Here is a 27372-nt window from a genome sequence, read left to right as displayed (position 1 = left end):
ATCGGAAAACGTGGAGAGAGCTGGCCCATAGAACTGCCAAGAGTCGAACACGACCAAGTGGCTAACAACAAGTGATGTAAAAGACCATCTTCCGAGACCTTGGAGAGCTCCTGCCAGTCAGAGTAAATAACAGTGGTCTTAACAGACCACTGGTCTGACTCTGGATAAAGCAGATTCACGTGTGTCAGGGCACTTGCTGCCTTTGAAGAGCATTCAGGAGGCACAGAATGCGGCAGCAAAATTTTGACCTGGTACTGGCTGCTATTAATATATCACCATGGTAACCGTCTTGGGGACTTTCTGTTGAAATATGGGGTATGAAAAAACCCAAAAACACCTCCTTCTGCAGAGCATGGGTGTGTACGTACTGAAGGAAGTATTGCTTTTACACTCAGTCCACGTAGGACTTGACAAAAAGCTATTAGCCAGGTCGGGGGGGGGGGACTGGGTCACTGCCCCGAAGAGATTAATCTAGATTTCAGGGGGTGAAGGGAAGGACAAAGAGAGTCAAATGTAAGAAAAGAGCCTTGTGGGTAGCTTTCCTGGAACATGCTCTTTTCTACCATCTTTTTTACCCTCTCCTCCATTGAGAACAGTCCTAAGAACATAAGAACATAAGAGACGCCAATGTTGGACCAGGCCAAAGGCCCATCCAGTCCAACACTCTGTGTCACACAGTGGCCAGAAATACCAGTGCCATCAGGAGGTCCACCAGTGGGGCCAGGACATTAGAAGCCCTCCCCACTGTTGACCCCCCCCCAAGCACCAAGAAGACAGAGCATCACTTGCCCCAGAGCCCCTATCTATACCTTGTGGCTAATAGCCACTGATGGACCTAATTCCCTTTTGAAGCCGTCCATGCTTGTAGCTGCCACCACTTCCTGTGGCAGTGAATTCCATCTGTTAATCACTCTTTGGGAGAAGAAGTACTTCCTTTTATCCGTTCTAACCCGACTGCTCAGCAATTTCATTGAGTGCCCACGAGTTCTTGTATTGTGAGAAAGGGAGAAAAGTACCTCTTTCTCTACCTGCTCTATCCCATGCATAATCTTATAAACCTCAATCGTGTCACCCCTCAGCCGTCGTTTCTCCAAGCTAAAGAGCCCTAAGCGCTTTACCCTTTCCTCATAGGGAAAGTGTTCCAGCCCTTTTATCATTCAAGTTGCCCTTTTCTGCACTTTTTCCAAAGCTATAATATCCTTTTTAAGGTGTGGTGACCAGAACTGTACACAGTATTCTAAATGTCACGCCATTGATTTCTATAGGGGCATTATGATATTGGCTGATCTGTTTTCACCCTTCCTAATAATCCCCAGCAAAGGATTTGGCTTTTTTTTTTTTTTAATTTACCCTCCTCATCCGTTGCTGTATCTCTTGTTCAATTGATCCCTCTGGAGAAGGAAGAATGATGCATGCTGCCCTGAGCTCCTTTGAGGAAGAGCAGGAGAGATTGGGTAGATAAATGAATATCCCTTTTCCCCAGTTGTTGGAAATTGCTTATACGATGCCACTGGTGTACATAAATCTTCACAACATAACCAGGAAAACCTCCAAACCTCAGACCGTTTACTGTAATATTTGAGTGAAATCTAAATTTCTAATATGGGGGGGGAAGATGTGGGATTCAAGGTTCATAGATGAATCTGTGATCTTGCGGTGGCTGCTGCTCTGTTCTTTCTCCCTCAAAGCTATAATATCCTTTTTAAGGTGTGGTGACCAGAACTGTACACAGTATTCTAAATGTCACGCCATTGATTTCTATAGGGGCATTATGATATTGGCTGATCTGTTTTCAATACCCTTCCTAATAATCCCCAGCATAGCATTGGCCTTTTTTATTTACCCTCCTCATCCGTTGCTGTATCTCTTGTTCAATTGATCCCTCTGGAGAAGGAAGAATGATGCATGCTGCCCTGAGCTCCTTTGAGGAAGAGCAGGAGAGATTGGGTAGATAAATGAATATCCCCTTTCCCCAGTTGTTGGAAATGGCTTATACAATGCCACTGGTGTACATAAATCTTCGCAACATAACCAGGAAAACCGCCAAACCTCAGACTGTTTACTGTAATATTTGGGTGAAACCTAAATTTCTAATATGGGGGGAAAGATGTGGGATTCAAGGTTCATAGATGAATCTGTGATCTTGCGGTGGCTGCTGCTCTGTTCTTTCTCCCTCCCTGGGGTCTGGCTGATGTGAGCAGGCAGAGTTGCTGGTGGAAATTAAATCCTGCCTAAGATATCCATACATGTACCCTGACATTAGGGGGCATCATTATTGCTGCTGTGGACTAATTTATATTATATACATATATGTATAGTGCACACTGATACACATGGCCCTTTGTTGTGGAAACAAAAGAAGCTTCTGCCTGTGCCCATTTAAGATTATAATTTTGGAGCAGGAGGGGAGAGGGCAGCAAAGTGAGGGGGTGGAAGGCAGTACAAATAAAAGAAGGGGTAGTAAAGGGTGAGAGTTCTGGATCTACGGAATTTTTTGTTCCCAATCAGCGAAATTTTCTTCTGTTCTACCCTGGTGGCTGGAATTCCAGGTGCCATGTCTGCAACAATGCTGAGTGACCATTTGTGAACACTTGTCATAACTGAAGAATTGCAGATGGACCCCCTCCCCCACGTACCCCTTTAGTTTTGGAACGGGCTTTGCTTTGAGGTTGAGGCAACTAAACAGGCCTTATCTATCAGACCTCGTCTTCATACTTCTGTGTTGTTTTTCCTTCCCAGGGTTTGGATGACCAGGCTCTGAAGAACCCACGAGCTGAATCCAGGGTCTGATCTACTGATGTATAACAGAGGAGAGAAATGAAGGGGTGAGAGCAAGAGGCTAAGATGACCAGTCATGTTTTTATCCCATTCGTTCTCTAAGGAGCTCATCCTCATTTTATCTTAGGTCAGATGAGAGGGTGGCTGCCCAAGGTTCACCAGTGACCTTCCTGGTCCAGTAGGGACTTGAACCCAGGTCTTCCAAGGTTAGCTTGACTTGTAAAATGAGAACCAGCACAAGGGCAGTGGTTATCCTCCTGCGTGGATTTGCTTGCACTCTGATCCTCTTTTGAGGCTCTTGAGTTCTCCTCATCTGCAGAATTTAGATTGGTGGGAGCATTCTCGGTATTGCTGCCCTTTTCAAGGAACACCACCGCCCGCCTAGTTGATCAGGCACCATCACAGTTAAGTTTTAGACATCAGTCTTGTTCCCCTGGGCACCTGAGGGCTTGTTTTCTCCCAATGGTCTCTACTGCTTTCTGCAGTGGCTTTTGTATTGAGTTTGGGTTTTTTTCCCTGCTGCTGTTTGCTGTTTTTATTTTTATTTTTTTTGGTATTTTATGTAAGCTGCCACTGTACGAGCGGATGTCTGAAAGGCTGAGTATAAGTATTGAAGTGTGTCCTGGCCTCCTCTTGACAGAGTGTCTAAGAAAATGAGCTGCAATCGTCAGGGCTCCTGGTTCAGATCGTTTGTAAGCTGCCACTGTACGAGCGGATGTCTGAAAGGCTGAGTATAAGTATTGAAGTGTGTCCTGGCCTCCTCTTGACAGAGTGTCTAAGAAAATGAGCTGCAATCGTCAGGGCTCCTGGTTCAGATCTCAGCTCAGCTGCATACTCACTAGTTGGCCTTGGACAGACCAGTCTCCATCAACTTCATTGCCTCATCTGCAGTGGGAGAATAATGCTAGCCTACCTTACAGGGCTGTTGTCAGGATCAATATGATGAAGTCTGTAAAGTGTGTTAAGCAAAGAACTCCCCTCTTACAGCAGGGCCTCATGCCACAGCAGAGTGCTGCCATCGTACAGAACAGGATCTGTACGATCCATCTCTTCCTGTGATCATCAGAGTGTTCATACCACATTAATGCTGCCATTCTTTTCTCGCTTTTAAAAAGTTTTTTCCCCTGTGGGGGTTTCAACAGGGGCGAGTCTCACTTGACAAAATTCTCTGTCCTACTTCAAGGGCAGGATGTGCCTTTCTTACCCGGCCATCCTAGCGAGAAAAACAGATTCTTCTAATATTTCACTATTTAAATACGTTTAAAAATGATGTGGCTCCAGAGGCTGCCCCTTTCATGTGTTTCTTTATCCCTTTTCAGACAGCAAAAACCTACAGAGACAGAAGAAGGTACAGTGCAAATCCAGGAAGGTGAGCAGTTCTGCCTCTTCCCCCAGTGCATTCCTTTACCTCTGTTTTGGAGGGTAGTACCACCTTCCTCCCTAGAAGCTGAAAAGACTAAACTGAGGCTATTGTACTTTGGACAAATTATGAGAAGACAGGACTCCCTGGCAAAGTCAATAATGCTAGGAAAAGTTGAAGGCAGCAGGAAAAGGGGAAGACCCAACTTGAGATGGGCTGACTCAATAAAGGAAACCACAAGGGTCCTCAGTTTACAAGACCTGAGCGAGGCTGCTAAGGATAGGATGTTTTGGAGGTTGCTAGTTTATAGGGTTGCGATAAATCGAAGGCAATTAACACACACGCACACCCCAACTTCCTTTCCCAGTAGCATCCTTCTTCCCCTGCCACACACCCCTCCCCTAAAAAAAAATATCATTTTTGTTGATTAAATTTATATCCTGCCTTTCTACCTATATGCTTATGTGGGCAGAATCAAGACTGCTTGAAGAAACTGGGTTAAATGAATGCAGAATTAGCAAAGGTCCCTGTGGAAAGTAATGTTGAGCCACTGCAGGGTTGGACAGCAAAGACACTTGGTTTTTCCCTGTGCTACTTGCTGAGTCCCCCATACGGATGTTGTCCCACCGCAGTGGCTCGGCTGGCAGCATGGAGGCAGCTGATAAGCGACAGTGTCCCTTCCCCTTCCCCCCCCCCTTGCGGCATCCCTTTTTCTTCTTTCCTGAAGGTGCAGTGGCAACAGGTGAAGATCCCACCAGCGTGGCCATTGCCAGCATCCAGTCAGCCACAACCTTTTCCGACCCAAACATCAAATACGTCTTCCGAACAGAGAATGGGGGTGCTCAGGTGAGATATGATGGCTTCCCTCGCCGAGTGGTGTCGTTTCCTTCATCTTTGATGGTGTGCATGGAAATGGAGAGATGACTACAGCGATGCGTGGCCTCAGTTGTGGTATAGATTGAAAGCTGCCATTGCCACTGATTATCGGTGGGTACATGACAGTGCCCGTTTAGCTACCTCTGTGATGAAAATAAAATGTCTAGACATCTTTTACAGTGCAAGTTTAGAATGGGAAAATCAGGTAAGCTATAGACTGGAAGTATCGCAAGGAACTGTGGCTGTGTATGACTCCAGTCTTCCTGTCTCTATGCTGGTGCGGTAATCACAGTTTATTGTTGTTGTCGTTTGGCTTAAGACCTCGGGTCAATGAAGCTAATAAATGAAATGGAAAGGGTTGTTGTTGTTGTATTCTGCCTTCTTCCTGTCGCAGAATTAAAGATGACTTACACAGCTTTCCCAGGAGGTCTCTTGTTCAGGCGCTGGGGCCAGGTCCTTGCATTCAATGTGGCCATATCGCGCGCACTCCATCCTGGGACTGTCTTGCTCTGGTCCACCCTTTACTGGTATCTGAAGCACACCCTGTCTTTTACCAGTTCTATAGAAGACACTGGTGTGTTCCCTCTAGGGGACAGGAGGCAACACTTCACCATGCATCATGTCACTCCGTGTAAAGACCCTCACACCCTCAAGATGGCTTTGCATTTCCTTTTGGTGTAGTGGTTAGGAGTGTGGACTCTAATCTGGGAGAACCAGGTTTGATTCCCCACCCCTCCACATGCAGTTGCTGGTGTGACCTTGGGTCAGCCACAGCTCTCTCAGAGCTGTTCTCTCATTAGCAGCCCTCGAAAGAGCTCTGTCAGCCCCATCTACTTCACAAGGTGTCTGTTGTGGGGAGGGGAAGGGAAAGGAGATTGTAAGCTGCGCTGAGACTCCTTTGGGTAGTGAAGGGTGGGGTATAAATCCAATCTCTTCTTCTTCTTCTTCCCTTTTGTAGGGCTCTGTTTTCCCTTCCAGGCATTATAACTACCCTTTGCATAAATTTTCCAGTAGTATTTCAGAACTGCAGCAGGAAGTCCTAAATCCATGGAGATGAGGCAGGAGTATTGAGATGGAGGTATCTACAGAGGGCCTGGGTTCTTGGGGTTGCTTCCAGAGAAGCTCTGAAGAATTCCTTGTGGTCTTTTTATTTTTAGTTGATGTATAGGGTGATACAAGTAGCGGAAGGGCAGCTGGACGGCCAGACGGAGGGCTCCGGTGCCATCAGCGGCTATCCTGCGACGCAGTCCATGACACAGGTGAGCACTGTTCGAGTCATTGGCTTGGGCAGAAGGAGAAGGGTGGTGGCTAGGAGAAGGAAGGTCATCTCAGTCACTGTTGCCAAATTAAACAGTGACCACCGCAGGTGGGTCAAGAGAGTTGTATGGCGGCTGATGGAAGCAGAGGTTTTTGTCATGTCAGTTTCTGTTTCGATGGTCGCTGGTTGGTGGGGCCAGAGGCAGTCGGCCAGACACCTGAAAGACCATCTTGAGGCTCCTATTCTTTCTGTCCTCCTTTTCACCTGGAACGGCCCACGGCAGTTTTACCGGAGGGGCCACCTCACTCTGTCCCCCTTTGTGTCTTCTCAGGCTGTCATCCAAGGTGCATTCACCAGCGAAGATGCAGTTGAGACAGAAGCCACGGCCACTGAGACACACTATACGTACTACCCTGCCACCGCGGTGGCGGACACCAGCACTTCGGCTGGGGCAGGGACCACGGCCACGGCTGTGGTGACGACCCAGAACTCTGATGCCTTGCTGGGACAGGCCACGCCAACCGGCACCGGTCAGTCAGGTCGGCTTGTATGCGAGATTGGCCAAAGGAGCTTCCTCTGCCTACCCCCAGTAGCTCACCGGCAGGTGTAGCCTGTGCTCTCCAAAGAGGATGGGGGGGGAGAAATGCTTCTTCCTTGAGTGCTCTCAGTCTTCTGGCAGAACCTCCCCACCAAGGTGGGATGAGTTCTTGGTGGGTTGTGTAAAGGAATTGCTGAGGCCACTTCCTTGCACAAAATGCTAACCCGTATTTGAGATTAGGAGCGGAAGCTGAGTGAGTAACTCCAGGGGACACCAGTAGTCATCCTCAGACATCCCTCCTCTGCAGTTCAGGGAAACGTGCTTCTTGTGCCTGGTGGAGAACTAGGGCAGCTATGATGCTCAGTAATTTCCCGCAGCTCCCGTAGGGCTGTGCGCCTCTCTTCCTGAAACCCTCTCTCTTCTCCTGAATTGTCCAGGGCAATTTTTTGTCATGATGTCGCCGCAGGAGGTTCTGCAGAGTGGGACGCAGAGGTCTATCGCCCCCAGGACTCACCCCTATTCCCCGTGAGTGCCCCTCTGCTCTGTTGTCTCCCAGCCACCCTCCCCTCCCGCTTTAGGCATTGGCTGCCAGCGTCTCTGGCGTTCTCCCTCCCGGGAGCAACGTTGGCAGCACAGTGTTATGCTTGGCTGCAGCTTGGAGGCTGGCTTGAGAATGATGGGCCGCTTGGAGCTGGGGCAGTTTCTCCCAGCGTGTGCGGGTGGGCCTCTGGCGTCCACCAGTATGAAACTTTGTTATTCTCCCCTCCCGGCAGAAAGTCGGAAGCTCCACGAACGACTCGGGATGAGAAGCGTCGAGCGCAACACAATGAAGGTAAGGGAGGAGCAGCCATCCTAGTTGCGAGTTGTTTAGCTGGTGTATAGAGAGAGCCAGCTTGGCATAGTGGTTAAGAGCAGCGAACCCTAATCTGGAGAACTGGGCTTGATTCCCCCGTTCCTCCACGTGAAGCCGGCTGGGTGATCTTGAGCCAGTCACGGTTCTCTCAGAACTCTCTCAGCCCCACCTACCTCACAGGGTGTCCGTTGCAGGGCGAGGAAGGGAAGGTGTCCGTAAGCCACTCCGAGACTCCTTCGGGGGTATAAAACCAACTTTTCTTCAATAAAAGGCTGGCCGTGATCCCAGTGCCCTGATAGTTGAATATTTTGAGCATGTCGTTTTTGATTCCTGCCCCTCTCTTGGAACATGCAGTGGTTTCTGGGGAGATTGAATAGCCGATGCATTCTCATTTAACAGCACTGAGCTGAGGGGAGAAGTGTGCGTTTAATGACGTGACTCTGCCTACCTAATGGGTCAGTCCTCTTTGCACTCTTAGTCCCCCTGACCCCACCGACTCTGTGTGGGTTATGGACCAAACAAGGAGGGAACTTAACAGAAGAGGGAGAATCCCACCTCTATCCCACTGGCCCCACCTTTTCCTCCTCTTTAAAAATGCGTTCCATATCTGGTTTCATGCCAACCAAGATCTCAGTCAGCATTTTTGGGAGGGAAGATAAGAACATAAGAGCCCTGCTGGATCAGACCAAGAAGTCCAGCATTCCGTTCACGCAGTGGCCGACCAGCTGGCTCTGGGAAGCCCACGAGCGGAATGACTGCGACAGCATCCTCCCACCTGTGCTCGCCAGCAAGTGTTATAAAGAGACACGTGGCCTTTGATGCTGGAGGGAGCAGATATCCGTCATGGCTGGTAGCCATTGTGTTTAGTAGCCCTGGATAGCCCCATTCTCCATGAAAGTGTCCTCTCCACTTTTAAAGCCTTCCACATCCCGTGGCAGCAAGTTCCACAATTTACGTGCTGTGTGAAGAAGTACTTATGTTCTTATGTACCTTCCTTGTCTGTCCTGGACCTTCCACCCTTCAGCTTCAGTGGATGGCCCTGGGTTCTAGTATTATGAGAGAGGGAGGAAAAGCTCTCCCTGACCTCTCTCTCCACGCCAGGCATAACTATATAGCCCTCTCTCATGTCTCCCCTTGCTCACCTTTTTTTCCTACGCTAAACAGCCCTAAGCAGCTTTACCTGATCCTCGCAAGGCAGCTGTTCTAGCCACCATGCTCTTCTCTGCACCTTTTCAAGCTCTGTGATATCCCTTTTCAGGTGCATAGACCATTATTTGCACATTTCAGGTGCAACGTGTATCTGTGCACATCCTTTCTCTGTAGGGGTTTGCTGGGTTTTTTTTTTTTTTAGGAGTTAAATTTCCCAGTTTTTTTAGTCTTGGGATTCTTCTGCAAACCTGGTGGTCACTTTCCAGCTGTGTGAGAAGCACCTGCCTTTTCCGTACCTGACCCCATCATGCAGATTTCTTGATTTGCTCTCTGGGGTAAAGTTCAGATGTAAATATAGGATGTAGGAGCCAGCTTTAGTTGGGGGGAGGGAGGATGTGATAGGAGCACAGGATCTGATGAGGCATAACTAGATTCCTGATAGGGCCCTTGTTAGTGCTGCTGCTTTCTGCACAAGCCAGGACTCCAAATGCCTGGAATGGGGTGATCTGCAGGGAAAGCACAGACTATAGTTTGCCAGTTTCAGTGTATGGCTTTGCCACAGAAGCAGAAAACAGTTTGGTTGCTACAGGCGGGGGGGGGGTGGAGCGTGAACCTGAGGGTGTCCCAGGTTCATTCATGTAGCTGTCATCCTTGACTTGCTGTTACTTCTGAACCACGTTAAGTGGGATTATGAGGTCCTCTTTCTCAATCCATTGGATTTGATGCCCTCCCCATCTTCCAGTGGAGCGTCGGCGCAGGGACAAGATTAACAACTGGATCGTGCAGCTCTCCAAGATTATCCCAGACTGTTCAATGGAGAACACCAAATCTGGACAGGTAAGGGGGCTTGGGGCTGGTCTGCCTCTAGGGTGGAGGCCATCTCTCTGTGCCACCGCATGCCCCACAAATCAGGCTCGTAAATTCGGCAGTCAGAGTCCTCGTGCCCAGTATGCGTATGAAGGCAGTGGTGGTTAACCTGGCATGTGGTGTGGGGTGCAGGATGGAGGAAGCCCACGTAAGTAGTGCCTTTTTGTTGTTGTGGAGGTCAGCTTAGGGAAGGACATGGGGCAGTCTTTTTCTCCTGGTGTTTCTTTCAGCACTGGGAAATATTAAGTCCAAAAGCCTCACATTAGGAATCCTAGAATTTGAGACTGTAGCTGCCACCTGCCAGGGATGATGGGGCAAATTTTTATCCTTGGCAGGGAGCAGCCTCTGCCACATATCTGGCTACTTAGAGAATGTTGGGTCCTGTTCAGGCATCGCACTGGAGCACAGTTTGCACTAACTGCAGTTGCATACCCTAACCATGGCTCGAGTTACTATATGTGCCAACAGGCAGACCATGGTTTAGAACCATGCGTCTGCTCCTCTGATCCTGGTTCCATGTGATGTCTGACAAGCCATAGTTAAGGGCCATTGTTCTTGCTTTCGGAGGCAATCGGCACCTAAAGTGAGCTTGGACTTCTAGCGTGAAACCCCCAGTTCAAACCATGGTTACGTATTCTGGTTTGCCAGGCAGTAGATTCCCCCGCGCCCCCCCCCCCCTTCAGACAACTTGCCAAATGATGGTTTATTGGCTCATTTCATATTCTGGATCTGAGAATTTGGAAACAGCATCAAAATGTAGTTAAGCTTCCTTTACCAGTCCTGGCATTGAAGGTTTTTGTTGTCCTGAAAAATGACTGAGGTGTCCTTCTAGAATGGGCCTGTGTTTTTACCTCTATGCAGCACACGGCAAAAGAGAGGCTGCTTGGGCCATTTTCCAGCTGTGAGGAGGGCAAGGTAATGCAGGGCAACAGTTTTGTGTGTCTGTGTGTGATTGCATCAGTTGCCACAATGAGAGGGGAAAGGAGGGGTGAATCAGAGCCCGAGGAGTTGGCTGTCCCACCAGGAAGTAGCTCCGTGGGCTGGCAGGATCTCAGGCGCTTCTCCCCCCCCCCCCCCCCCCCGCGGGCTACTTCCCTCTTGTCCAGCGGATTTTCTGTTTTCTCTGCAGAGTAAAGGTGGGATCCTGTCCAAAGCCTGTGACTACATTCAGGAGCTGAGGCAGAGTAACCTCCGACTGTCGGAGGAGCTTCAAGGGCTCGAACAGCTGCAGATGGACAACGAAGTTTTGAGACAGCAGGTAACAATGGAGTTCTCGGGGCAGCCAGGCAGGGTCTGTGAGAAAGGGGAGGGGGGGAATTAACCATGTGCCCCTCATGAGTATCTGTGGCAGTTCTAAAATAGCATCTAGGGATTTGGGTGCAGTGGTCTTCTGTATATTTCTTCCTTGCTGCACATGCCAAAAAAAGTCCCCCCCCACCAGCCCCGTCGGCTCCCCCCCCCGGTTTGTGTTCTTAAAAGGCACGGGAGCCCTTTCCCCCCTTTGTGAATGTGGTGATTTAACATGCTAGATGGTGTGCTTTAAGGCCAGGACTGCCCCCCCCCCAACGATCTGTCTTCTGTGGCTACAGAGCTTTGACATACCCAGTGCTTAATTGGGGGAAGGGGGATGGAGTGGCACCCCTTCCTCTCCTTGTCCAGCCGCGGCCTACCTACTTGCCCTTTTCTCCATTCGTCTCCCCGCTGGGCAGGTTGAAGACCTGAAAAACAAGAACCTGATCTTGCGAGCGCAGCTGCGTCAGCATGGTGTGGAGATCATCATCAAGGACGCCCACTGACCCTGCAGCTCAGACCACCACGCTCTTCGGCACCGCAGGAGATGGGGGATCCCCCCGCCCCTCCCCACCCCCAGTGCTTCCAAGCCAGGCTCCCACTCTGTTGAGCAGAACCAGAAAGCAGCGGAAATCGCTCAGGGACCAGGGACTGAACTTGGGACTCCGCCTCACCCCCCCTCGGCTGGCCCCCTTCGAGCCAGATGCTGCCTCTTGACAAACGTACTTCCTTGTTTCATAGCCAAATTGGTTCCCGGGTCGTGTCCTTTGGTCTCACCACTCATTCCCCTGCCTTTTCCTTCTTTTGCTGAGCAGCGGCGGCAGCACATCTGGGCACTCAAACTACCTGGCACATCTGCGCATGCATGCAAAGTCACATAGTCACGTTGCACGTCCCCCACACGTGTTCCCAGCCCCCCACCCCACCCCCAAATAATTTCCAAAACTTCTAGTCACTTGATTCTATTTACGCTGTGGAGCGGATCCTGACAGTTGAGCTCATGGCCTAGCTGACTCACCGCCATCTCTCCAGCCCCCGCTTTATGGCTCTCTCTGGGCCTCTCCTCCCGCCTGGCCTGGGCTTAACCCTTCTGAGCACAGAAGACTGCAGCCGGGGCGCTGCCTGTTAGTCTCCTCTACCCTCACTGCTGGAAGGCCACGACAGGGAAGCGGGGCCCTCCCCATCCTCAGAGAACCCAGGTTGGTGCTGGGAACGCGCCGCGCCTCTTCCGTATCCTCCCCCTCCTTGACCTGAACCCGCCCCCCCCCCCAGTCAGATGATTTAACTTCAGCCTTGAACCATGGAAGCCAAGTGCGAAAGGAGGTGAGTGCGCCAGAAGCAGAAGCCGTTATCCTCTCGGAGGCACTTTGGGATACCGATGTAGTCGATTCACTTCTTCCTCTCTGTCTCTCTTTTTTTTAAAAAGCAAAAACTAAAATTTCTAAATTAAAACAAGTGTAATGGAAAAGCACTTGTGGGTGTTCTGTTCCTCCTCGGTGGCTGCAGGTCGGCCTGGTTTGGCTCATAGGGCCAGAGGTCACAGGGCATGGGAGGAAGGAAGGATGGCCTCTGCTCTCACGCTCGGGCGGAGGCCGCCGCAACACCCCCGAACCAGAATGAGGATGTGGATCTCCGGCCTCGGCCATTTAGGCTTTTTGCTTTCGAGAAGTCTAAAGCCGGCCTCTCCTCTCCCTGCGGGTTCACGAAAGGGGGAGATTTCTCATGCATTCTCTCCCGGAAGCTTATCTGGGTTTTAAAAGAAGCAGAGGCATAGCTTGAGAGAACACCCAGGAACAGGATTTCTTGCTGTAGATTTTACGGGTTGTGTGGCCGTGGTCTTGGCATTGTAGACCTGACGTTTCGCCAGTAGCTGTGACTGGCATCCTCAGAGGTATAACACAGAAAGATGGAGTACTCTCTGTGTCAAGGTGAGAAGAGTACTCCTTCTTTCTTTGTTATACCTCTGAGGATGCCAGTCACAGATACTGGCGAAACGTCAGTCTCTACAATGCCAAGACCACAGCCACACAACCTGGAAAATCTACAGCAGCTAATGAACTCCGGCCGTGAAAGCCTCTGACAACGTATTAAAAAGGATACCTTTTTGCATGGAGGCATCACAAAACTTTTTATTTAAGTATCCTTGGGTGAGTAGCTTTTTAATCACATGAAGACTTCCTTTTTTTAAAAAAACAGACCCATTGGTTCGTTCTAACTCACTTCAGTTGGCGGTAGGTCTCAGGCAGAGAAAGCCTTCTGGCTTAGAGCCTCCCACTGGAGATGCCAGGGATTGAACCTGGGACTTCTAGCAAATCCTCTGCTACTGTCCTATTATGTGCCCTGAAACCTGCCTACCCTAAGTGGGTGTGACCATCCGCTCATCTGTCCGGGGTCACTTTCTCAGGCTAGCAGCCTTGGGGGGCTTTCCCAGTACCTGCTTTACCCTCCATTTTAAGAAGATGCTGGAGACTGACTTTGGGAGCCACGTGCTCAAAATAACAAGAACTTTCTACCGTCTCATGTTTGTTATCCTAACCCGTTCCAACTCCTGCAGTCAGACGGCATTCAGCAAAATGTTCCAGGTTAACGGTGTATTTTTCTTTACACAGCACAGAGCCCCCACGTAGCCATCAGTACGTTGAGTTTGCAGGCAGGATTCTCCTGGGAACAAATCCCAGCTTCCCAAAGCCATAGGCTGGCTCAGATTAAATGCTTCTGTTCACACATGGAGGTTTTGTGGCTGCTGCTACACCAGGAATCCTGTAGGCTTCTGGGAGGGGCCGGGCAAGGGCTGCTTCTCTTCCTCGCTTCCGGATGAGGATCCGTGTTGCTCATAGAGGCTGCCACTTCTCAGCCTTCCCCGGTGTGCCGATGGGGGCTGTCTCAGCCCTCCTGGAAGCGTGACCTGGCTCGCAGTCCCGGGCTGGGGTCTCCACTCACGATGGGCATAGGTGGTGTTGGGGGTGGAGCTCGTGAAGATCCAGAGTGGCTGGGTCGCGGGGCTGGATGCGGAAAGGTCCCCAGGGGGGCTCTTGGTAACAATCAGTCGTCCCAATGAGAGATTGTCGAGTCTGCGGTGGGGGAGATGGCGAAGATTTAGACACATTTGTGGCATCTGGGATTCATGCTGTCACATATTCTGCATGAGCATTTCCCCCTGAAGCACAGATTCCAGTACTAAGAGGTGAATGGTATGATTCTTAGGTTGTCAGTCTTCTGTTTGTAGGTTGTGATCTAGTCTAATGTAGCAGGCCTGGTGTGAGTATACCCTGAGGTAGGGCAGCTGCCGGGACCCAACGTGTCTGGTTAAGGCCCATCGCTGCAGTGCCCCCCCAAAGCACATTCTGCTAGGGAAGGACCTACAGGGTGGTATACAATGGTGGCACTCCTGACAGGCACAGTGGTGGGCGTTCCTATCTGCATACGACACCCAGCACTGTTGGGGAAAGGATGGGCAGGAGGAGGAAAGAAGGAAGCACGGGTGGGTGGGGATGTGGATGGGCTGGAAGGAAGGCATGAGTGGGGGGTCCTGGTGGTGCCCAAGAGGAGGGGGGGTCCTGGGCACTCCCCCAAACCTGGAACCGGCTCTGTAGTGCGGGATGCATGGGGTGGTGGTAAAGAGGAAGGGATGGTCAGCTATGATAAAGGCATTAAAACTGCAGTTAAGTGGCTGCTATGCTAGACGATCCTGATTTAAATTCAAGAGCTTTGCAACGCATATCCAAAGTAATCAAAGTTCTAGTTCAAATTAGCATTTAAAAGCATTTTGATTTCACCCTTCCCTCCACTCCACCATGTGACTGTTATTCTACATCTGTCCTGTGACCCCAGGAATAAACATTACCAGGATTTGATAGAACCGCTGGGGTGTGGGGGCAAAGCAGGGAAAATCCATGGTTCTGTGTGTGATCCTTACGCGGGATCCAAGATCTATCCTTGCAATATTTATCAAACCACTGATTCTTTCTGATTAAGTTATCAGGGATAGTAATATGCTAGCAAGTTCAAGTAGGTAAGAACATTTCTTACAGCTCCGTCAGCCCCTCTAACGGTATCAATGGATCTGGATCTAAAAATTCTTGACTGTAAACTCCTACACTGTTCTGAGTTTATGCTTTCTCTAAAGCAGAGTGTTGATGACTGCTGTTTGATTTAAGGGTTTGAGTATATTCCATTCCTGAGCAAGTTCTACATTACAGCATTCTCTCAGATAACTAAAACATGGTGTTTCAGTGGTGAGGCATCATAGAAGGTTATCTCCATTCTGAAAATCTTCAACCCTCGGACTTTTTAGACTGTAATCTAGCATAACTAGCAACACCACCAAATAATCTTATTCCACTCTTCCCACTTGAATTTATATAAGTAAAATCTCCTCTTGCAGCCACGTCCATCTGACCATTCAGAATAAACTATAATGATGTGTGCATAAAATTAAATTTGGGGTTGTCCCATGTGCTTTGCTCTTGGGTAGTATCTCGGGTTTGTAAAGTCTTATTCTACTCCACTCTTACCTTTTACAGCACTTTGCTTTGGCAGGCTCAGCTCTTGGAGAGCTTAAATTGCAAACTGCAGCATTTAGTAACACTAAACATAATGCAGGTATAAACACTGGAACTCCTAATTGGGGCATGATCTCCAACGCAGATGCATCTCCCATCACAGATGAGTGCGCAAGGAAAGGAATGCCAATACGCATCTGGTTGGCCGCCCTGCCGGCTTACCTGATTTCGTTGTACGAGTCGTCCTCTTCCCACTTGTTCCAGCTGTGACGATGTAGCCACAGGACCAGAGCAAAGAGGGTAAGCAGAACGAGGCCCATGATGAGCATGAGGGTAATCCCCACCACCAGGGAGGTGCTGCTGCGAGGGGCTGAAATGCAACAGTGCTGAAGTTAGAACTGGTGCCACCATCTTGAGCTATCCTCTGCAGGTCACCTTAGCCTGCAAGGCAGAACAACGGCTGTAGGTGGCTCAAATTCAAATAGCGTACATAAGGAGCCAACAACAATCAACAGTAGATATACATACAAATACAGTTAGGCTCGACTCATACTTGTGTATGAGGTGTTTGTTGGCGGCTTTCATTTTGACTGCAGGTTTTTCCTCCCGACTAAAAACATTACGCTACATGCCCCTTTTGTTAAAACTTTTGTAAAAACTTCTAGTGGCTTCCCATTAGAATGAACTGATGTGGAGAAGCTGAACAGTTTCTTACTTGTGGAGAGAGGTGTCTTTTAGGACGCAATGAGGGATGTAATACATCCGTGCCCTTGTGATCTATTTACACAGATCTGGAAAGTTTCACTGGACATTTTTCTCTCCTTTGTTCTATTGTTTGTACTGTTCCGACAGAGATTGTTGTTTTTGACTGTTGAGTGTTTTGTACACAAGTATGAGTTGAACTTAACTGTATTTGTATGTATATATACTGTAGTTGGCTCAGAGCAAAGGAGGGGCGGAGGGCTTCGTGTATCTTTCTAGTGTGTGTATTTGTCCTTCCCTAAATGAACTAAAAATGTGGTTCTGCTTCACTTTATCTTTGAACAGCCTTTTGAGTTAGGTTGGGCTGAAATGTGTGGGGCCAGTTCAGTTTACTTCGGGCCAGAGCAGGGTCTGGTACCTGGGTCTCCTAGATTTCAGGTCAGTATTTTTAATCTCTACACTACGTTGGCTTGTAAGAGCTGTGTAGGGGATGGAATTTGGAAAGACAGCCTCCGTTCTGTGGGTATATAGCACACAAATCTTCCTTTTAAAAAAAACCCACTTCCAGATCTAAATCCATAATCTATATGGCTTTTAAGTGTTTAAAGCACAAGTGTGTGTGTGTGGGGGGGTGTCGGGTCTTGACCAAGGCTACCTGGTAGGTTTTGCACTGGGGATTTCCTGATTGCCGTTCCGTGTGTGTGCTACCTTGACTCCAGATACAATGGGAGAAGTGAGACTTCTGGTTGGTGCTGTGCATTCTCCCTGCCACACGCAATTCAAATTCCTACACGACTATTAAGCTTTCCTCTGCAAAGGATGCTGCTAGGTAACAGGTCCAATGAGTTCATCGTTTTTTTTAAAGTGCTGTGCCTCAGGGGAAGATCTATATACCCTCTGAGCTAAAAGGCCTCTTCCCTACAGCGTAGTTATTAGTAGTTCTATGGTAGTGCACGACAGGCCCTCTGTGTACTAGTTCATGAATGGAAGGTGGAATCTTAGTACTGGGAAGGGAAGAAGAAGAGGAGATTGGATGTATACCCTGCCCTTCGCTTGGGAGTCTCAGAGTGGCTTACGGTCTTCTTTCCCTTCCCCTTCCCCTCCCCACAACAAACACCCTGTGAGGTAGTTGGGGCTGAGAGAGCTCTTTCAAGGACTGCAGTTGAGAGAACAGCTCTGAGAAAACTTGTGACTGACCCAATGTCACACCAGCAGCTGCATGTGAAGGAGTGGGGAATCAAACCCGGTTCTCCCGGATTAGAGTCCGCGCTCTTAACCACTACACCAAACTGGCTCTGGAAGGAATTAAAGGTTGAGGCAGGGGCCGGTGTAAGCCTCGGGTTTTGCTCTTACATGCTGCGTCAGTGGTGATGTGGTTCCTCTAGAGCAGGGGTCCCCAGCTTTTATCAGCATATGGGCGCCTTTGGAAGTCTGACACAGGATGGTGGGCACAGCCAGAGAATGACTGCCACTGGAGGCGGAGCCAACCACAAAGTGGCTGCGTTGTCATGGCTGCTGTGGCTTATTTTCAATCACACAAGTAAAATCTATGTGCTGTGGTGGCAGCTGCTTCCACAGCAACATTTAAAAAAAAAACCTGCCCAGGAGAAGCTTTGCTGGGTAAATGCCCCCACTGGCGCCCATAGGCTGGGAACCCTTCTCTAAAGTGAAACAGATTGCAAGTATCAAATCGCTTTGATACAGATTTAGATTATGCCGCTATGCAGCAGGGAGAGGTAATGGCAGAGTGTCTGTCTTGCACGCTAAAGGTTGCAGCTTGAGTTTCCAAGGGTCTCACACATAGCAAGAATGGCCAAACACCTTTCCCAAGGTCTTGTAGAGGAGCTGCTACCAGCCAGAGTAGACACACTGGGACGGCTGGATGAACAGTCTGACTTCAGGTGGTTTCACTGGGAAGGGAGTAGAGCCCGTGTTTTTTTTTTTTTAATGCAAAACAAGTAAGGGTTTTGTTATGTCTGTTGACCGTCACTAGGCAGCAGCATATTTTACAGGAGCTTGGATCCATAGAGACAATAGGGACTAGGATCCTGAAACCTCTAGCGGTCACCAATAGGAACCTTGGCGGGAAGTTTAAACCCACCAATGGGACCTGTGAGTGGCCCACAGAGATGGTATATAGTTGGGCCTATGGCCGGTATTTGTGTGTTATGTTGTGTGCTAGTAAACATGTGCTGGATATCACTATGTCTCCTGATCATTTGATGCATCCAACCTACTACACAACAGGTTTAGAAGAGAAGAAGAGAAGAGATTGGATTTATGCCCCGCCCTTCACTACCCAAAGGAGTCTCAGAGTGGCTTACAAACTCCTTTCCCTTCCCCTCCCCACAACAGACACCCTGTGAGGTCGGTGGGGCTGAGAGAGCTCTGACAGAAACTGCTCTTTTTCAAGAACAGCTGTGCCAGAACTACGGCTTGCCCAAGGTCAGCCAGCAGGTGAAAGTGGAGGAGTGGGGAATCAAACCCGGTTCTCCCAGATTAGAGTCTGCGCACTTAACCACTACACCAAACTGGCTCCCTGGGATTGGCATGGGTGCTGGGAAAGACTCTTCTCTTCTTGTCTCTGTAGAGAGTTGCCGCCAGCCCGAGCGGACAATACTGTGCTAGATGGACCAGTGGTCTGACTTGGAAATAAGGCATTCCTATCCCCCCCCCCTTTAGACTGTACTGAACGTACATCTCTGTGGATGTGGTGTCAGGGTCAAGAGACATTTTGGGGCAGTGGAGCAAAGTGGACTGACCTACTCTCTGCGAATCCCCTGGTATCCCCTGAAGGAATAGCTATCAGCATGCAATTGGGGGGAGAGGTTTTGTTGCAAGGTTGTTGGGTTTTTTTTAAAGTGTACTAGGAAAGAGGTCTTGGCAATGCAGTCCTGCTGCCGCTGCCCAAAATAATACAGTCCCCAATAAGGCCATACTATGTGAGTATTTGGTCAATTGCTGTTAAAAGGGTAGGTTCAGCTTGCCGAGCAGGAGGAGGAGAAATTGGATTTATGCCCTACCCTTCACACCGAAAGGAGTCTCAGAGCAGCTTACAATCTCCTTTCCCTTCCCCACCCCACTCCACAACAGACACCTTGTGAGAGCTCTTTCAAGAACTGCTCTTTCCAGAACAGCTCTGAGAGAACTTTGACTGGCCCAAGGTCACCCAGCAACTACATGTGGAGGAGTGGGGAATCAAACCTGGTCCTTCCAGATTAGAGTCTGTGCTCCTAACCACTACACCAAACTGGCTTTTTTGTCAGTACCAGGATACTCACCACCATGTACTCGCAGCTCCAAGGAGCAGGAGACGGAGCCCAGCATATTGGAGGCCGTGCAGCGGTAAAGCCCAGAGGCCTCTGTCGTCAGGTTGTGGAAGGTCAGGAAGATGTGGTGGTCGTCTGCCCCGCATGAGAACAGGGAATGCAAGATCCAAAGGGAAAGCAAGCAGAGCGTTAGGACGGCCAAGCACGCCTCTTCCTTGCCACAGTTGGCCAACAGCCCCCCTCTGAACCTCGAAGCCAAAAGTGAGAGATCACGGGAGGAGATGGAAATCCAAACAGAATAGCCATGACAAAAATAACGAAGAGTCGATAAATATATATATATGCGTAATTGTTTACTATAATTATAATTCTGTGGGGGGGAAATGCTTCTTTTATCGCTCACATGCAACGAATTCTGTGCAATAAAAATATCCGTTTCTCAAAGATTGCTTTATCTGAGCATGTAGTTATTACAATTCTTATCAATTTCCACTTATCAACGCTTGAAATAAACATCCCATGTTGACTGATATTTCAAGAGTTGGTAAGTGGAAATGGATAAGAACTGTAATTGCTACACGCTCAAATAAAGCAATCTTTGAGAAACGGATATTTTTATTGCACAAAATTCATTGTGTGTGAGCGATAAAAGAAGGGAGTTTTCCACAGAATTATAATTATTATAGTAAACAATTTTGCATATATATCTTTATTGACTCCTTGTTATTTTTGTCATGGATGTTTTGTTTGGACTTACCCCTCTGAACCTCGGCTGGATGAACAGGAGGAATTGAGGCTGCCTTGCATTGGTGATTTTTGCTGTCTAATTCAGCAGAGTCTGAGCCAGAATATGCCCTAAAGGGTGTCCAAGTTGCTGCTTATCCATATTCAAGGACAGTATATTTCTGAATACAAGTTGCTGGGGGTAAGCAACTAGGAAGACCTGCTGTATGCATGCCTTGGCCACTACTAGAGCCAAGATGTAGAACTAGATGGAGTCTCAGGCCCCTTCTGCACTGACAACTTGCTCCGGAGGATCTGAGCAGTCAAGCGTTAAGGGCTGACTTTGCAGTTGCACGCATTCCCTCTGCGCTAGCTTTCCCCCCTCAGGTTTATTTATTTGTATATTCTGTATGCATTCTGCATCTTTTTTGAACTAACTGGCTGTTTTGTCTAAGATGAAGAGAAAGGCAAACGTCTTTCAGAACTTTTAACTGAAGACCCAACCCCTCCCTCCATCCCTGATTCTGCAAAAAAGAAAGGGAAGGGAGGGGGAAATCCAGGCCCACACGTGCAAGACTGACACATTTTGGAGCAGGGAATCCCCTAGTCCTTTATATTTACTGATCCCTTCCTATGCTCGCTCTGGCTTTTAAAAAGTTTGCCTGAATGGGAGGACACACCCTCTTTTGTCTTTGGAGAAGGAGGGAAAGAAAACAGAACGGGGAGGGAGCGTCAACCTAAAGAGAGAGGCGGAAACAGGAGAGGGCAGTGGGTTGCACTCAAATGCCCACAGAAACAGTTCTGCTTTAGAAAGGATGAGCAATTAACAAGAACAAAGAATCGCAGCAAAAGGGGTTTTGGTAGCTGCGGGGCAACAGTGTGCTGGAAGCGGTCTGAATGCAGATTCCTGTAAAACAAATGCAAAACAAGAAAAAGCCCCAACACAAACGAAGTGAAAGTGGGAGGGAATGCAGAATGGAAGACTAGGATGCGCTCAGAAACCGAGGCAAAAAACGAGTGCAGAAAGGGCCTCAGTCAGATCCATCAAGGCAATTCTTGTAAAGGATCTTAAAAAATCATGGCGGACAAGTCCAGCAGCCGCTATGAACCAAGATAACCTACGAGCGAAGCATTCATGTTTTACCTCTGGGCAGTGATTAAACTACAAGTGGCTCAGGAAGGGCCTGTCCCACTTATAAAGTACTGAGACTGAATGCACGGAGAAGTGATTTCAGCTCATACTTTATCTACAGTCATTCTTGAGATGGATTTTACCAGCTCGCAGGCCAGCTTATATTCCCAATTTACACTACACCCATACACACACCCACACTCGTGATTGGATATCTACAGTGCACCCCTAGACCCACAGGTCATTCCTAGGATCCTAGCCCCCAGATAGGTGCACGCTAGGATCCGTTTAAGCTATTGTCGCTAGAGGCGAAGCTCTGGTCCTTCGCCTGACCGCATGTTGACCCGACCACGTGCGCGGACTTCCCTGGGTACACAACACCACTACTGCTTGTGATAGGCCACTGTTTTTAAAAGCTCCAGGGGGCAATGCTGTTTCTAAGCTATGGAGTCTTGTAAGTAAAAATTCTACTTTGTGAGCTACTGGCATTAAAGTTGTGAGCCAGCAATCTGGCTACTGCATAAATTAGTTTGCTCTGGAGCCATCCTTCCTCAGCTAAGACAAAAATGAATGCGCTGGAGGCTAAAAAAACTGTGAGCTAGCTCACACTAACTCATCTTAGAGGGAATGCTGCCAAGGGGTATAATATCCCCCCTCTTTTCAAGGAGAAGTCTATGTGTGTAGATACTGTGTACTTATAAGCTGTGCCCCTGTCATGGGGAGTGCAGCTTTTCCAAATTTTAAGGGGAAGGGAGTCTTTGTGTATACACTTTGTACATGCATAGACTCCGTGCTCAGAAGCCACAGACTGCACACAGATGTAACGTTCTATGCAATTTTAACAGAGGGGCTAAACAAGATGAGACTCAAGGGCCAGTAGATACTATTAAGAGCCTCCTACTCCCCCCCCCCCATAATGCAAGCACTGCCTCTAAGTACCAGATGCTGGGGACAATGCACACTTACCTGGAGCATTTTTCTGAGGCATCTGGCTAGACAGCATTTGAGAACAAAATTAATAGCTTAGAGAACCTTGGTACGATCCAGCAGGGTTTGTCATCCTCTTTCAAAAGGATTAGATAAATTACCAGAGATCACTCTCTGGCACTTACAAATACAGTGGCAGGATATCTGAGGCTCAGCTGCCCTGACTAGATGGGGGGAGGTCATCAAGCGCTGTCAGGCAGTATTCCTGGATGTCCCAGGGTCACTCAGCGGGTCCCTGCAGGCTGGACTCTGTCTCAAGAGCAAGACTCGTGCAGGGGCAGATCTACTATGAAACTAATGGACCCTGGAGCCCCTAATCCTGGAGGGGCCCTGGAGCAACTTTTTTTAATGAGTGAATTTTTCAACAAAATTGATGGAGTTTTAAAAAGTGTTTCTTATTAAAATAAGGCTATTTTAGTGACAGAATCATAAGCCAATGGGTTGAAGTGCTTAATATTGACCTTAGAGTATGCTCTAATACCCATTTTGTAGTATATTGAAACGGCTTACGTGAATCGCCGCATTGACTCCCCATGTTAAGCTCGAGCCAGAGGAAGGCTCCTCCGAGCTAACGTGCTATTGGTCGCTCCTCAACAACGACCAATCAGAACTGCACCTAGTCCCTGCGAGGGAAGAACTCTCATTGGACTTTATCCACTCAACCTCATTGGTTGTTTATTGTACAGAGGCGTGGCTACGTTAGCCTGGGAATGTTTAAAAGGAGCCTAGCTCCCAATGTTGACTTGTTCTGGTTATGACTTCTTTCAAGCGCTTGTTTGTACCTTCAATAAAGCTGTTCACCTTTGCTGAAATCACTCTCCGGATCTATGTTAGCGGTGATCTAACACATTTCATATGGTCAAATTTCAAAAATTTATCGGGGGCTTGCAGCACTATTGCCCTGTTGTTGCTGGTTGAGAAGGGCCCCCCAAAACAGTTCAAGCTTCAGGGTCCCAACAATGTAGGTCCGCCATTGCTCTTGAGTCCTTATCTGGGCTTCCTGCTACTAGGACAACCAATTGTCTCACAATGAAGATCTCCTCCTGGCCCCACCCCACCAATATTCTTGATACCTTCGTAACGGGTCACCAAGGGCTGTGTGGTGGGCGGAATCTTCTCCCAAGCAAAAGCAGGTGCGGGCGTTCCTTCATCAACTGTGCATGAGAACTGAAGAGTGCCTCCCTCGTCTCCACTGCCTTCACTGGAACATCTAGGATTAGACGGTGGCACTGTAGGACAGAGAATAACATTCCTGGACCTGCCTTGAATGGTGCTTGCTGCTGCAACGACAGATCTGCCATCTTACCCCTCTCAGAGGCAAGAATGTATCATGAAGAGACTGTTTCTCCACAGCTACATCCTAAGCGGCAATAATCAGAACAAGTAAGATCAGCTTGGCAAGAGCTGAGCTGCTCCATGAATGCTTTGCAAGAGCTCATCTACATAATAAATGTACAAACGTGTGGGGGGGTGGACAAGAAGTCACGGAAGCCAAGAATGTGTGTCTTTTTCCATTTCGTTACGGTGTCATTTCTGAGGAAGGCCAGGGACGAGGGCTACTTGCCTCCGCCCTGCAGCAGTCACAGGGCAAACAGCAGCCTAGCACATCTTCCCCTTCTGCCCTCCTCCAGTATCTTTTGTTGTTCTCAAAGAGAGAGGAGTTGTCCGACCCTTTGGGTAGAAGAGGAGAATTGGTGGGTAGTAGGATTGACTCCGTCGAGGAAGCCTGACAGCCCTTAGTTTGCAAGACCTGAGCAAGGCTGTTAATGACAGGACATTTTGGAGGTCAGTAATTCATAGGATTGCCATAAATCAGGAGCAACTCGATGGCACTTATCATATGCACAGGAGCTTAACTTCTCCTGTCCTGGCCAATTCTCCCTTGCAGCTTTTCCCACGGATGTTTTTCTCCCTCCCAAGGTGGATTTACCCATATTGGTTTGAAAGGAGGACAACCCAGAATGTTAAGACAAAAAAGATTCTTTATTACTGTAACTTGTGCTTGAATTTATATCCCCCACCCCAGTTTTTTTCTTGATAGTGCATGTGAAAAATCCTAGGGCAATTTCACACAAGACTTTGGCCCACGGTCAACCCTCTGTTTTTTCCGGTGCATCTCGTCAATTTCACACCATTTGATCCGCAGCCGGCTTCTGGCCCAGAGTTTCCACCGATTCGCTCCGCTTCAGAGCGATCCTTGAATCCCAGGATCTTCCTTTTGCTTCGCAGTGAATCTAGCCCACCCACCTTTCCCCCTCCCCACTTTTTCCACGCCCATTAGCCCACCCTCCCCTAGTCTTCCTTTCTGGTTTTAGACCTGAATGGTATATACAAGTTCAAAATATCCCTCAGCTACCTATTGTTCTCCCCAACTGTTAGTTTTGCAAGAGAAACACAGGACTGGGGAATCTCTGTGTTTCCTTGTCACATGTATTCCCACCATGAAAAGCATGGTTAAGAAAAAATCTACTCGAACGCGCTGAGCTAGGATTGGGGTCAGTGCATCAGTGGAACGCTTGGCTCTGACCTTATGTTCTCACACCATGCAGGTTCCCCATATCAGAGAGCCTGAAGAGGTGCAATAAGCATAGTCTTCCATTTCCGGGGCAGCTGAAGACTACAGAGGTAGGGCTGCCAACCTCCAGATGGTGGCTAAAGATCTCCTGCTATTAGAGCTGATCTCAAGGCAACAGAAAAAAAAATAGCTGCTCTGGAAGGTGAACTCTATGGCATTACATCCTATTGAAGTCCCTCCCCTTCCTGAGCCCCACTCCCCTCAGGCTCCCCCCCCCAAATCTCCAGGTATTTCCCAACCCGAACCTGGCAGCCCTATACAGGGGATTGCAATCCTACCAAACACAGTGAGCCGGATGACCCCAATGTTGGGTGTGGCGGTATCTGGTGGGTTCATCACGCTGCATTGGTAAGAGCCGCTGTCTGAGCTGCGCGTGTCATTCAGGACGATGGTGGCACTCTGGGTCGGTGAGAAGGCAAAGGCCACCCGGCCTGTATAGTGGGAGACGCTCTCCACCACTTCTCCCTGTTCGTAGGCAAGTACCTGTGGAGCAGAGGAATCCCCCGTGAGAGGATCAGCCTTGCTGGACTAAGAGTCTGAATAATACCTGCAATGCAGGAGGAGAAGAAGAGGAGATTGGATTCATACCCCGCCCTTCACTTGGAGTCTCAGAGCGGCTTACAAACTCCTCTCCCTTCCCCTCCCCACAACAGACACCCTGTGAGGTGGGTGGGGCTGAGAGAGCTCCGACACAAACTGCTCTTTTTCAAGGACAGCTGTGCCAGAGCTTGTGATTGACCCAAGGTCACATCAGCAGGTGTAAGTGGAGGAGTGGGGAATCAAACTCGGTTCTCCCAGATTAGAGTCCACGCACTTAACCACTACACCAAACTGGCTCTCAGGAAGTCCTGCATTCAGTTGCCAGATGAGCTCAGGCCTTGGGGGAAAGAGAGGTCAGACTCTGAGAAAGGAGGGGACCTTGCTCAGTGGGTGGAGCACACTTTGGCCCCCAGCTGTCCCAGTTAAAGATAGACCCATTTCAGTGCTGATGATACCAGGCTATAGTGAATAACCTGGAGAGGTTTTTTTTCTTCTGGGTGTGGAGCAGCGGTCACTGGGGTGTGTGGGGAGGAGGTATTTGTGAATTTCCTTCATTGCGCAGGGGGTTGGATTAGATGACCCTGGAGGTCCTTTCCAATTCTATGAATGGTGACCAAAAAAAATTCCCAAATTCCACTATGGGCTAATGGGGTCTGAACTTGCTGAGTCTGAGAGGGAAAAAGATCTTGGGGTCATATAGATAGCTCATGGAAGTGTCGACCAAGGATGCTACAACAGTGAAAAAGGCAAACTCTATGTTAGGAACTGAAAATAAAACAGCCAATATTATAATGAGCCTTGTATAGATCTATGGTGCGGCCTCATTCGGAATACTGTGTACAGTTCTGGTCCCCGTATATCCAAAAGGACACTGCAGAGCTGGGTAGAGTGCAGAGGAGGGCAACCAAGACGATGAGGGGGTTGGAGCCAGTGTTCCCTCTAAGCTGAGTTAGTGTGAGCTAGCTCACAGTTTTCTAGCCTCTGGCTCACACATTTTTGTCTTAGCTCAGGAAGGAGGGCTCCAGAGCAAACTAATTTATGCAGGAGCCAAATCGCTCGCTCACAACTTTAATGCCAGTCGCTCACAAGGTAGATTTTTTGCTCACAAGACTCCACAGCTTAGAGGGAGCATTGGTTGGAGCACCTTCCCTATGAGGAAAGGCTGACGAGTCTGGGACTTTTCAGTTTAGAAAAGAGACGACTAAGGAGGAACATGATAGATGTTTACAAAATTATGCATGGGGTGGAGAGAGATGAGAAAGAGAATTCTTCCTCCCTCTCCCAAAATACTAGAATTCGAGGGCATCCAATGAAATTGATGAACAGTTGATTCAAGATGGACAAAAGGAAATACTTTTTTTACCCAGAGAGTGATTAAAATCTGGAATTTGCTGCCAGAGGATGTAGTTATGGCCACAGGCATAGAGGGCTTTAAAAGGGGATTAGACAGATTCGTGGAGGAGAGGTCTATCAGTGGCTACTAGCCATGGTGACTAAATGGAATCTCGACATTCAGAGGCACTAAACCTCTGAATCCCAGAGCCAGGAGGCAACATCAGGGAAAGGCCTTGACCTCTGTTCCCTGTTGTTGGCCCTCCAGAGGAACTGGCTGAGGCCACTGTGTGAGACAGGATGCTGGACTAGATCAGGGGTCGTTTCGTAGAAAAAGAGCTAGGGGAACTCATTAGCATAACTCATTAGCATATGCCACACCCCCTGACATCACCAGAAGTGTGTCATAAGGCCACACCCCCTGACATCACCAGAAGTGTGTCATAAGGCCACACCCCCTGACATCACCGGAAGTGTGTCATAAGGCCACACACCCCGCCCCCAATGGTCCCGGCCGCCGCCGGCAGCCTTGCAGCTCCACTGCCGAGCCCCATGAGGGGTCCGGCGGTGGACCTGCAAGGCCGGCGGGAGTGCAGGGAAGCCCCACGAAGGCCGTCCCTGGCCCCAGGAAGGCCGGGAGA

General features: G+C 48.9%; 2 protein-coding genes across 5 annotated transcripts in view; one reads left to right on the top strand and one right to left on the bottom strand.

Annotated features, from left to right (window-relative positions):
- Positions 1–12334, top strand: part of USF1 (upstream transcription factor 1) — a 14044-nt gene extending 1710 nt beyond the window's left edge. The window contains exons 2-12 of one of the 4 annotated variants that reach the window (XM_015408338.1): positions 2740–2825; positions 4098–4147; positions 4872–4984; positions 6172–6273; positions 6604–6802; positions 7248–7335; positions 7584–7642; positions 9555–9649; positions 10541–10594; positions 10809–10937; positions 11389–12334. In XM_015408338.1, the coding sequence (XP_015263824.1) occupies positions 2818–2825; positions 4098–4147; positions 4872–4984; positions 6172–6273; positions 6604–6802; positions 7248–7335; positions 7584–7642; positions 9555–9649; positions 10541–10594; positions 10809–10937; positions 11389–11475 (984 nt within the window). In that variant the 5' untranslated portion in view covers positions 2740–2817 and the 3' untranslated portion in view covers positions 11476–12334. Of the gene's footprint in view, positions 1–2739; positions 2826–4097; positions 4148–4865; positions 4985–6171; positions 6274–6603; positions 6803–7247; positions 7336–7583; positions 7643–9554; positions 9650–10540; positions 10595–10808; positions 10938–11388 lie in introns of those variants that run through there. The other 3 variants (XM_015408337.1, XM_015408339.1, XM_015408340.1) reach the window with 3 other exon arrangements.
- Positions 12335–13715: 1381 nt separating this feature from the next.
- Positions 13716–27372, bottom strand: part of LOC107107959 (immunoglobulin superfamily member 11-like) — an 18286-nt gene continuing 4629 nt past the window's right edge. The window contains exons 3-7 of the mRNA XM_015408332.1: positions 25138–25342; positions 23358–23513; positions 19455–19577; positions 15694–15841; positions 13716–14040 (exon numbers count right to left, since the gene is read on the bottom strand). Coding sequence (XP_015263818.1) covers positions 13716–14040; positions 15694–15841; positions 19455–19577; positions 23358–23513; positions 25138–25342 — 957 coding nt within the window. The remainder of the gene's footprint in view (positions 14041–15693; positions 15842–19454; positions 19578–23357; positions 23514–25137; positions 25343–27372) is intronic.

Source organism: Gekko japonicus, unplaced genomic scaffold (assembly GCF_001447785.1).
Source record: "Gekko japonicus isolate JY-2015 unplaced genomic scaffold, Gekko_japonicus_V1.1 scaffold457, whole genome shotgun sequence".
In the NCBI taxonomy this organism is placed as follows: domain Eukaryota; kingdom Metazoa; phylum Chordata; class Lepidosauria; order Squamata; family Gekkonidae; genus Gekko; species Gekko japonicus.
This window is presented reverse-complemented; position numbering and strand designations above follow the sequence as displayed.